Below are 12277 nucleotides of genomic sequence, written 5' to 3'. Positions count from 1 at the left end.
CCATTTTACTTTAGTCTAACGTAATAACGTCGAGTGTGTGTGATTGTTACTGCCTAGTGCCTTTCTCTGTTTGTAATGACCAGTTCAATGCCGACTAATATCCTTAGATCGTGTAGGTACTATGGATATAGACATGTAGTCAGTACTAGTCACTAGTAAAATTCACTACCTAGTACCTAGTACCTACTCACTTGTCACTTGTCAGAGTGTATACTACTATACCGTATTACTTTGTTGTCGATATTAGCGACAAGTCTCCGATTTATGTATTTGATATGCGCATGCACGTTGTAACTCCTTGCATAATTATCCACAGATATAACAATATTAGGTTATGATCTAAGCTAATCTCATAATATTCATATAGTAGGAAATCTACTTTATCAGTTATCTATAGTCGTGATAACGACCATGCCGTGCCAACGACTGCCTAGCTTCTGAGGTTTTGTAATAATTCTCCGCGTTTTTGCATTCATCATTGATTATCGTCATTCGTTTCAATAAATATTAAACGTTCTATTTCACTTCTACGGATTATTTCTCATTACTTAATCGTATTCGTGATTTCATATGTTTTAATATTAATAATTGTTGTCAGTAATCATATTAATGTATTATACTCTTATAGCAGATAATCAGTGAGTGTTCCAACTATTATAGATTTTTCACCCTTTAATTATAATAATTAAGTTTATCAGTTGATGAGGAGTTCAATGGTTATCTATGGGAATAGGTATGCAATGTGATTTAACGTCAACAACATAATACAAAATATTACACTATGTACGTATGTTATTCTTTTCAGTAATATAAATTAGTATTACTAATATATTATTTTATGTTTTTATAGATATGAGAGCTATTTGATTAAAAATTGTAAACTCAACAAAATGGATTGTCAGGATCTCACGGAGTTAAAAATTGTTGTCCGTTCCGTTTTAGTTGCGTGCCAAAACTCCCTAACAGTTGAAGAGTTATGGAAAAAAGTTACTTATATATTTGGAAAACCACAACAACTACAGACACAAATATCTGGTTATAGGACACCTTTTAATTTTCTTAAAAGTATACCAGATGTTGTTCAGGTATTTATTGTTATAACTTAAATCATGGGTCAAGTTTTGACTGATATATAAATGTATATTAAATTTAAATCTTTTAAATCCAGCAATGTAAACTATAGTGAATAATATATAATAAATAAAATATTTATTATTTAGGTAACTCATTAATGTATTTATGTATAATTTATTTGTTAATATAGTTAGATGATCCAGAAGATACAAACTCCATAGTAAATATAATAAGTTCAGAATTGAGCAGGCATATGGAGCTATTAGTTCCAACAAATATAACAAGACCACCTAAATCTAAAAATCATCTTCAAGAATTATTAGTCCCATACAGAACACAATGTGCATTTATCAGAATATTATATGAATTATATCCAGAAGTAAGATATTTTTATGTTTGAATATGAATTAATAATTATGTTCATCCTTTTTCACCCTTTGATTAGTATTTACAATTTATATAATTTAATTTGTACATCTTACACAATGAACTCTGTATAATAACAATGGTTTTACAGAAAAGCAATGTTTATTTACATGATTCATGGATTATGAGTGTTTTGATATATTATATAATAATGCAGATAGTATGAAATATTACCAACATCTGCAAATATATGTCATTACTTAAGATAAAGTGAAAATGTATTATTTTATTTATTTTTTAAATTAATTCACTCTAAGAAGGAGTTATTATAAAAAATAGATAAATAAATTCATCAGAAATTAAATATTTATAATCTATCCGACCACAAAATTTAAGTCCAAACACTTGTGAGTTGTATTAACATTGTAGAATTTCAACGCAATATTAACCTATCCTGTTCCCTCTATTTTTTTCGTTCTTAAGAGGATGTCAGCGCAATATTTTTTTTTCTCTCTCTCAGACACACACAACATAGATAAAACGCTTTCATCTAAAATCTCTTTTTTTATGAATTTTAAATAATCTTATTATTATATTATTATTTATTACACAAATTATAGAGGATAATATTTTTAAGGGAATGATATATCAGTTTTATATTTCATTGTTATTTGATTTTGTATTCGACTTTCAAAAAAAAAAAAAAATGTTAATTTAAATAATGTTTAAATTTTGTTGAGACAATATTTAGACAAATCAACATGTCATATCCTCAAATGTTTATTCTCTATTTTTTTTGTAATGGGTAATTTTACTTTAAGATTACTAAAAAATATAAAACAAATGATTCTGCGTAAATATGTTTTGTCCATCTTGCAAATGGACTAGAAAGAGTAAACAAACAGTGTGCTGAAATCTTCTTAAATTTATCTATACTATTATAAGGTATTAAGCCACTGTTATTTACCCAACCACATAAATAGACAAAATAAGTTATTGAAATATTTATAAGAAAAATATTGATTGCCTGACTAACAAAAAGTTTAATAGTTTACCGGTCATTGCTCTGTAAATATTAATACTTATTAAATTAATAATGTATAAAAAATTATTATTAATCTATCAATGATGTTTTAACAATATAATTATGAATATAATTAAAAATAATAATGCTAATAAGTTATTTTAATTTATCGTTTATAAATATGTTAACAGGGATTGTCAATAAGTGATTTTGAATCTGATATTTTATGTATTCCAATATTTCAGTCATACATCAAATGTGTTGATAAACTATTGTCCAATTTAGACCATATATTTTTAAGAAAAGGAAGTGAAATAATAAGCTTGCAACCAAATATAATAAACAGTTTGAAAGAAATTGAAACAAAAGGTAATAATTACTTATTATTATTTTCACAAAAATTAAATATATTACCTATATTGTACCTTGTTTTTTTATTTTGTAATATACAAATTGCAATCTAGAAATCACATTATCTTACTTTAAAGTAAACATGATCTATTTACTATTTTATAGTTTATAACTTATTTATATATATTATGATTAAACTTTTCTATATTGTTCAATTCACAAAAATAAATTATATCATATTGCATTATATTTTTTATAAACCATACGTGATAGGTATATTATATTTTATAAACGACAGTGTTACCTATGAATTATTATGAAATACTCATGAGTTATGAAATTAACTAAACTTATATTATTTGACTACCTTTATTTTTTAATTTTGTTTTATTAATAAAACAATTGATTTAATTAAACAATAATTATATTATCTAGCAATAAATAACCTACATACTATACTTTTCAATATCAATAAAGATAATAATGTTTAATCTGTGATCCATGTTATATGAAAGAGATATCAAGTTTAAATTTTTGTTATATTTTTGTTCATAGAATAATATAGAAAAGTATAGTTATAATACTATGATGTAATATAATTATTTATTGCTAAATATCATAACAATCTTGTTGTATAATAATTACACAAAGACAAAGTGCACAATAATAGATATTATCCAACAGATGACCATATAATGTATTTTCGTCAAAATTCACTATCTATATCCAGTTCATGAAATGAGTGATTTCACTATATGGATGCGACATATACATTTGCTATATAAGTGTTAAAACTATTTTAATTTAAGTAATGTTAAACAGGTTTTTTATTACAACAATTAAATTTATGGCTTTAGGTAAATTTACAGCAATGGATATATGCAACATTGATGAATATTCATTAGAAAAGTAACTATTTTGTATTACTTAAAAGGACACTATACCCGCATGAGTTGTCTCTGTCTTACTAACATACATCTTAGCGAATTTGTGTTTAGCAGAACACATTTTGTGATGTTAGCTTTAATATTAGAGTATATTTACCAATTATCAAATTTAAAGCTAAGAATATTATCTTGGCAATGTTTTATGGTTTTATTGATATTAACATTTTAAAGTTGTTATATTTTACATAGCAGAGCTATAACTGAATTTAAATTGATAATATCAATAATAGCATATGATATTGTCTAGATAATATTATTACCAAGGTAGATTTATAGAGATATAAACACTTCTTATATTGTACCATTATAATAGCAGGCCGAAAAAAGTACACCACTTGTAATTGCCACCGGAAGCACTGACTATCCGATGAGGGCTCAAAAATACTACAGTTTGAATGGCACATAATGCATTTTACCATTTATTTTTATTTAATATTTAGTATACGAGTATTTAGGAATTATAAAGGCTAAGGACAGTATGCCCTAATATAATTAATATATTTCATTTTAAATGGTGTAACTTAAAACTTATTATATTTGTATATGGTACTTGTAATTCATTTAATATCTCAATAATATCAATCGTGTTCTAAAATGTAATGAATTAGGTATTTACCCTATACAAGAAATGTTCCATATTCTTTACACTAAAAAATCACTCAACATTTAATCCAAATTTAAGTAAACGTGAGTCTTTAAGATATGATCTTAACGTCAATTATAATAAAAAAGGTATTGGTCAGAAATTTGTAGACTAAATAAGACATACACATTTTAATTATCTAATAATAATTTTAATAAGTATCTTAGAGTAAATAATAATATTAATATAAATAAATCTTAATTAAATCTTTTTATATCTGAATTTTAAACTTAAGTACCTAATTTATATTTTTGTAATTATTACTATATCTACCTCAGGTGGATGAAATTACTGAAGGCAGTCATATTTTCTCCTTTTTATAAATTTGATTTTGTTTGGGTAACCTAACTTAATTTCAAACCACGTTGGTACAGTAACTAGAAAGAGTATGTTGTATAGGTATTTAAATGAATAACTTCAAAAGAGTACACTTGTGTTATATGATGTAAATACTCACATAAACTCACAATTATACACATAAATTTAATAGATTTCTATTGAGTAATAATATTTTAAATGTATATTTATAGTAATACCTAGTATTTTAAATATATATTATAGTAATACCTAATATTTTCTATATTATGCCATTTATAGAATAACTACAATATGTTTTTACAAAAATAAACATATGACAAGGAGACTAAGGAGAGATAGCAAATCAAGGAAATAAAAATTTACTATTACTTTAATTTATATTTAATATGAAAATGGTTACAAATGTTACAATAAATTGTAATTTTTAATTATAACATAAGTAGACAGCATGTTTATATCTGCTCCACAAAACACTATTCCCCCAAAAAATGCGGGTAATTAACAATAATTGTATTATTGAAGATAGATTTAATTTAATCAAAATCCGTTTAATTTACTCATTATTTAAATTTAATTCATAATTTTTTTTTTTTTATGGCTTTGCAAGCATTGTGCATCGTATTTTTGTATAGAAATATGAACATTTTGAGCCTTCATCAGGTAGGCAGTGCTCCCGGTAAAAATTACAAGTGGAGTACATTTTTCAATCAATTTATTATTGAAGTATTTACACCTCTATCTATCCACCTTGATTATCACCTTTAAATTTGATAAGAGACAAACAAGAAAACAAAACATGCGGGTGTAGTGTCCTCTTAAAACAAAATTTAATGTTTCAAATAATTTCAACTTATTGATTTTAGTAAATATGATGATAAACTAATTTCAAATGGACTGGAATACCCATTATTTAATATTTTAGAAGAATCAATTAAAACTAATATTGAACAACTATTAGATGAAGTACCTGGTTGGATATCTGATAGACATATGTGTAATTTATACATTGTAAGACAATAATTATTTATTTTTTTTTTTTTATTTAAATTTTAAGTAGATAATTCTTCTACATTAATCAATTTTTCTCATTAAAAATTCCAGTTGAGTAAACTAAATTTTTCTTTTTCACTTGTATATTTTTTGACCTTTTTATAGTCATTGAAAATATTAAAATAATTAATTATTATTTTTTTAAATGTTCTGACCTATTTGAATATTTCCAAAGTAAATATTAACAGATTTTCCTTAATACTAAACCAATTTAAAATTTAAATTTAAGCTGTTTGAATATAGGACAGGCAAATAAGTAAATTTTTACTGTGGATATTATTATTTTTCGAATTTTATACTTAATTCTACTGATAATATTGATTTTAATCAATGAACTTGATTTTTTCTAATATATTCTTATTATTCTGAAAACATTTTTATACAATTGTGTATTTATTTTGCTACAAAAAAGCTTAGTTGCAACATAAATTTTGTTGTTTTTTTTTAGGAAAAATTTGGTTCTGCATTTACTCATTATAGACGATGGGGTTTTACCAGAGTTAGTCAAATGTTTTCTAAATTACCAGAACTATGCTGTGTTCATTTCTCAAATAATGAAGTAGAAATATTTTCAACAAAAAATCATACTTGCGACATTAATAAAAATATAGACGTATTAGAAGATGAAAATAGTAATGTATTATTATATTACATTTTAAAATTATATTTTAAAGTTAATATGTTATCTCATAGAAAACTTAGAGTCCGGATTTGTTTCTATAAGTGTGAAAAAAAAATATGATAATAAATCTGATGAAAATGATGGAGTATTAAAAAAGTTTTTGGTAAGTTTATTTATTACATATTAAATATTAATTATTAATAGTTTTGGAGAACTTTTACTGCTATAAAGTTATTTAAATCTATTGGCTAATATTTAAAAAAAACTACAGCATACAGCTGCTTTGCTAATTTTTTTTTTTTTTTTTTATTAAATCATCATAAATTACATAGAATACAAATAATTTCAGATATTTTACATGATTATCTATCTCTTAAGCTATTAGCTTGTGTTAGAGATAGAGAGTAATATTAATAATTAAAAACATAATTTATATTATATAATTAGCAAACTAAAATGATGAATACATTAGAAATTAAAATAATATTAACAATAGAAAAATTTTTAAAAATGAGATAATTTTACATATTAAATATAATGAAACATATTACGAAGGTCTTAGATTAATTAAAAAAATAACCAATGATATACAATTTTTTTAATATTAAATTTGGAACAGTGAATATTTTTTTTATATTGGCATGGCATTCATTTAAAATATACAGGCCCTAGATAATTTACAAACAATTGACCAAAAGATATATAAGAATATCTAACAGGTATATTGTACTTTATATTTTCTTTTTTACAATCCAACAATTTGTAATCTTGACTGAACCTTTTCAAAGTAAACAAAATAGCAATTTTTTTATAAAGAAATCTAGTTGGTAAAACTCCTAACTCCCTATAATTTTTATTTGTAGAACCTTGCAAGGAGTACTTATTTAATCAAATTCTTATTATGTTATTCTGGTTTATTTGCAATTTGTTCAAAACAGTATCGCCCAATCTCCCCCATACTAACATTGCATATTGAAATATTGATTGATATAGAGCAAAATGAATAACTCGCATTGTTTGCTTGGGCACTAAACCCTTTAATTTATGAAATTTATAAGTTATTGAGCGTAACTTCCTAACTAGGTTTTGAATGTAAAGATTTCATCGTAAGTTTTTATCAAATATAATACCTAAATATCGGGTACTATTTACTTCTTTTATAACTATACATTTACTTACGTTATTACAACTGCTACCATCGACACATCTATGAATTGTATTGGGTTAGGATTTGAAAAACTTTTATAAATCAAGAACATCATAAACAGGGTTTTTTGTTTATTAAGTGTTAAATTTCTGTCGCATAGGCACCGGTAAACTTTGTTTAACCCAACAGTTGCTTTTTCATGAACCCCATCCATACCTACAGCTGTATCATCTTTGCATTTATTAACTACATTGATAACATCGATGTTTGCTATTTTTTTAGAGAAAAGACTATCGAAAGAAAATTCATTATTCCCATTTAAGACACAATTATTTGCAGAAAAATTAGAGCTCTCAGCTGATTTCTTCCCCATATTAATAAAAAATTTATTAAAATATTTTATACCTCTTTTGGATCATTGTTAACATCGTATTTCTATTCATTATAGATAACAGTTTTAATATCATCTTTGTTACTAATTTTAGAGCAAGAAATTTCATTTATAAGTTTCCAGGTTAATTTAGGACTATCTGAAACGCTCTTAAATTTTTTCTTATAATAAGTCTTTTTTGCAAGCCTCAAGATTTTTGCATAGTTGTTTTTATTTTTTTTATAGTGTATGGCTAATTTAGTATTATTTGGATTTAAAATCTACATTTTAGAGATAAAGACTGTTTATGTCGAGTAGAGCATAACAAACCAGCTAACATCCATTCTTTGAATCTGAAATTTTTTGAAGTTACTTTTATAAAAATAGTAGATTTATTGATATAAGAAGAAATTAATTTCTGAAACTCAGGAAAACACTCATTTGCGTTGTTTTTGTTGTACACTTCTGTCCATTTTTCTTCAATTAAATTTTTTTTTATTTTATCATGATCAATGATAAAAATCAATTTACTTTTGTCAGTTACAACGGTGTTTATAGGTATAAACACGCAAGTTGTGAAATGATTGGTTATATCTGTTTGTAATATACCTGCATTTATCTATGTAATAAAGTGTTCCTCATTATGGACAAATATATGATCAAGACATGTATGTTTTTGCCCGTTGGGTAACCTAGTATATAAGTTTATGAAAGACGCATCTCGTTTTCCAATAATAGATTAAGATAATCATTATTTAATGCATTGTCCCCAATTATATTAATGTTCATATCCCCGATAAGCACTGTGTAATAATCTTTTTTTTTATTTTCTGTTATAACTTTATTTATATTTTTATACTCTAGATTTTAACTTCTTTTCAATTTAAAAAACAATTCAGCGATCAAAACTTATTTGCAGGGGTATGGCTTAACTATATTGCAAACGTACAGATAGTTGGTTTATTGTGGGTAACAATCGATTGTGGCCTAACCACTACACATCAAAAACTGGGTTGTCACTGTGTTGTCTTCTTAACAAGATGCCATACCCGCATGTGTTGCCTCCATCTTACAAATGTAAACCATGGTAAATTTTGTGTAATTAGCTAAATATTAGGGTGAAATGACCTATTATTAAACTTAAATTTAAGATCATTATTTATATTCTCTAGTCCATTTTTTTACGATACTTTAATTTCTAAGTGAATTATGAGCATTTTTATTTATTAACATTTTATATACTTATAGATATTTCTTACCTTTAATTTTGATAGTAAGTTTTAAACTTCACATAAAATAGGTTCACTGAAAAAAAATTTGCCTTGTATTACGTTTATAAGACGGAGACAATACATGTAGGTATGGCATCCTCTTAACTTAAATAAAATCTGGAAGTCTAGTCTTTGTATAGTTTAAGAATACGGTTTTCAAGTATTATTAATTACACAAAATAAACAAACCTATTCTTGAAATATTTGGTATATACAAATGTATTACATTTAGTGAATTCATATGAAATAAACATTATATTATTATAATAATTATAAATAAATCAAATTTATTTAATATGAAAATAAAACTTGAATAATATAATTATTTTATAAATTAAAAAAGAAAAAATATTTAAAAAATTTATAACTAAAAATAATGTGATATATAATCATAATTTTAGGTATATTTCATCTATAGTGGAACGCAAAATATTGGTGAACTTTATAAGTGTATACTATATTTATATTTATAGTTTATAAGTACACAAAATTACAGTCACTTCAACTATTTGTAAAGTGATCATATACCATAGGAATTGATAGATCATGTACTTGTTTACATTTACTTATCACGTTTGTTTGAACCTAATTTATAAATAAAAATATAATATTTGTTTGACAATGTATAACAATTTCATTAAATTAGCATTAATCAAGCCAGATTTCAAATGTTTTAAACTTTTGGAAATCTTTAAGATAACCCTGGCTTTTTACATATAGATCTCAAAACATCATTATTTAACAATATTATTTATTTTTGTTTATAAAAATAATGTTATAAATTATAATAATTGCTATTCGTTTTTACATCTTGTTATTTACAAATTAACTATTGTCACTAAATAATCTCAACAGATTTATACAAATGCATTACATCTACGTACAATTTAGTAGATCCTATTTTAATGTTGGCTTCAGCTTTTTAAAAAGTATTGATGACATTAAGATATGTCAAGCTTGCAAATTTGTTAACAAAACTTGTTTTTATATGTATAGTAAAAATAAAATGTGATGCTAATTCTGTAAAGTTACTTTTAAATAATACTTTTAATAATAGTTAATCTTATTTTATGAAAATAAAAATAATAACTATGTTACAATATCAATAGAATACTACTTAATAATACTTATTATTAATTAATGATTGATAAATATATTCTTAATTTATTTTTAGCGAAATGATCCATACTTAGAAGCATCTTTAAGTGATTGTTTTTTGGAGGAAGAAATTAAACATTTTGATCTGAAAATCAATAATTTATTTAATGTCAATGTTTGTGGAGTTAATACAAGTATTGTACCATCTATAATATGTCAATGCATTGATCAATATCAGGAATTTCAGAAGCTATTAGTTGATATGAAGTAACTATAAAAAACATATCATGTTATTCTATTTATATTAAACCAATTAATATAGCAAAAGATTTTATAGTAGGGTTAGTTTTTTTTAACAAACTCACAAATGTTTAAAATTATGATTCAATGGTCAATTTTAGAGTATATTATCTTATGAACTATTTTATATATTTTTTAATGTACATCATATTTTTCTTAAAATGGTTGTTTGAATTCTTAATAATTTAATAATTAGAATTTAAGTGTATCCAAAAACGAAACTTCAATACATAGCATATGAGGTAGTTACTTACCATATAACATATTCTGATTAATATTTATGCAGGTTATTTTAAGCTTAAAATTGTGATAATTTATTTATTGAAATTAATTATTATTTATAGAAACTTCTATTTCATAAATGATTCGCAATTTTTATTTGATCCAAATATAACCATGGTTAAACAAACATATGCATATTTTTTGGATGATTTTTGGTTTAGAGGAGTTGTTATTGATACCAACTTAGGTATAATAAAAGTAAGTATAAATATTTTTAGGTTAGTTATATACCTACAATTTAGTTATTATTAGAAATAATTAAAATTATATTTATTATTGCTGGTTATAGTCCTTAGCACCTGGATACTCAAAGTTATATATTATTTTAAATAACTAATAATTAATTTGTAATCATAATAAATTTAAAATGAGATCACCAACTCTATAATGAACTAATAATTATTAACTAATGTTGGTTAAATGCTAATGCCCAAAATATCTAAGCTATTAAATAATATTATAAAATTTCTTGATGAATATTATCATAAATAATTTTTGCAGATACTAAAATAATACTTTTGATATTTTTCTGATCTTATCAATTGTCAGAATGTTATTATTAATTATTAAAATATAAACTAATATATTTTTGAATATAGTTTGCAAAAATATATATGTATAAAATACATATAACAAATTTATATGTATATGTTTTATTGAAATTACTAGTATAGTATTAAACTAATATTTAATAGTTTGTAATTTAACTCTAATGTTGTATAAATTTTGTTTATTTAAAATTTTAGATGGTAAATATTGATTATGGTTCAATGCATACTATTCCATTGGATGACATCAGATTACTGCATGTACAGTTTGCCCAATTACCAGCACAATCATTTACTTGTAATTTACATGGAATAGATTCTATTGACGAAAATGAGCTTTTGGGAATAATAGATAAAAAATGTACAATTTATGTTGTTTCTACTGATCAACAAAATAAAGTAATTTATTTCTACTATCTTTAAAAAATACCTATTTTTTTTCACTCAATAATTGATATAAATTATATTTATATTTTTCTTACATCTTTAAATCATTAAATATTTTAATAAGTGTAATTTTTTTTGGTATTATTTCAGTCTGCAAGTGTCAAAATTAAATTTATGGATTCTATATCAGATAAATACTTAAATGATGAATGGGTTGAAAATGGTATAGCCCAACCAGATTCAGATGAGGAATAATGAAGATATAATTGTATTACATTTTTTTATTTAGTTATAAAGTATATTGTTAATTAAATTCCTAAGTTATAAATATAGAACAAGGAAGTTTCTATTATTATTTTTCTTTTTTTGTCATATGTTAATATTATTAATGTTATATTTTGGATTGTTTAATTTGAACTTCCCCTATAATCTGTTTTTATATAAATTAAAATATCAAAACTTGAGACTAATAGAAACAG

At 23.5% G+C, this 12277-nt stretch overlaps 1 protein-coding gene across 4 annotated transcripts; it reads left to right on the top strand.

The window, feature by feature from the left end:
- The first annotated feature begins 280 nt into the window (after positions 1–280).
- Positions 281–12150, top strand: LOC113556613. Of its 4 annotated transcripts, none has more exons than XM_026961669.1 (13): positions 281–638; positions 691–733; positions 851–1085; positions 1265–1453; positions 2656–2833; positions 3673–3724; positions 5587–5731; positions 6222–6405; positions 6467–6558; positions 10358–10548; positions 10926–11061; positions 11610–11810; positions 11949–12150. In XM_026961669.1, exons 2-13 carry the CDS (start codon positions 702–704, stop codon positions 12051–12053), a joined length of 1740 nt encoding a protein of 579 aa, XP_026817470.1. In that variant the 5' UTR covers positions 281–638; positions 691–701; the 3' UTR covers positions 12054–12150. The 4 variants fall into 4 exon arrangements, with proteins under 4 accessions (XP_026817470.1, XP_026817469.1, XP_026817472.1 ...); XM_026961671.1 differs by having other exon boundaries at positions 283–638; positions 691–783; XM_026961668.1 differs by having other exon boundaries at positions 281–733.
- Positions 12151–12277: the final 127 nt, after the last annotated feature.

The sequence above is a fragment of the Rhopalosiphum maidis genome, chromosome 3, assembly GCF_003676215.2.
Source record: "Rhopalosiphum maidis isolate BTI-1 chromosome 3, ASM367621v3, whole genome shotgun sequence".
NCBI lineage: Eukaryota > Metazoa > Arthropoda > Insecta > Hemiptera > Aphididae > Rhopalosiphum > Rhopalosiphum maidis.
The sequence above is the reverse complement of the archived record's forward strand: the minus strand, read 5'-3'. Positions and strand labels throughout refer to the sequence as shown.

Excerpts from the sequence above, each read along its gene's own strand:
- LOC113556613 (XM_026961669.1), top strand. The coding sequence starts at position 702 with ATGAGGAGTTCAATGGTTATCTATGGGAATAG. Across the intron at positions 1,454-2,655 it reads TATATGAATTATATCCAGAA|GGATTGTCAATAAGTGATTT; the intron begins GTAAGATATTTT and ends ATATGTTAACAG. Across the intron at positions 11,811-11,948 it reads CTACTGATCAACAAAATAAA|TCTGCAAGTGTCAAAATTAA; the intron begins GTAATTTATTTC and ends GTATTATTTCAG.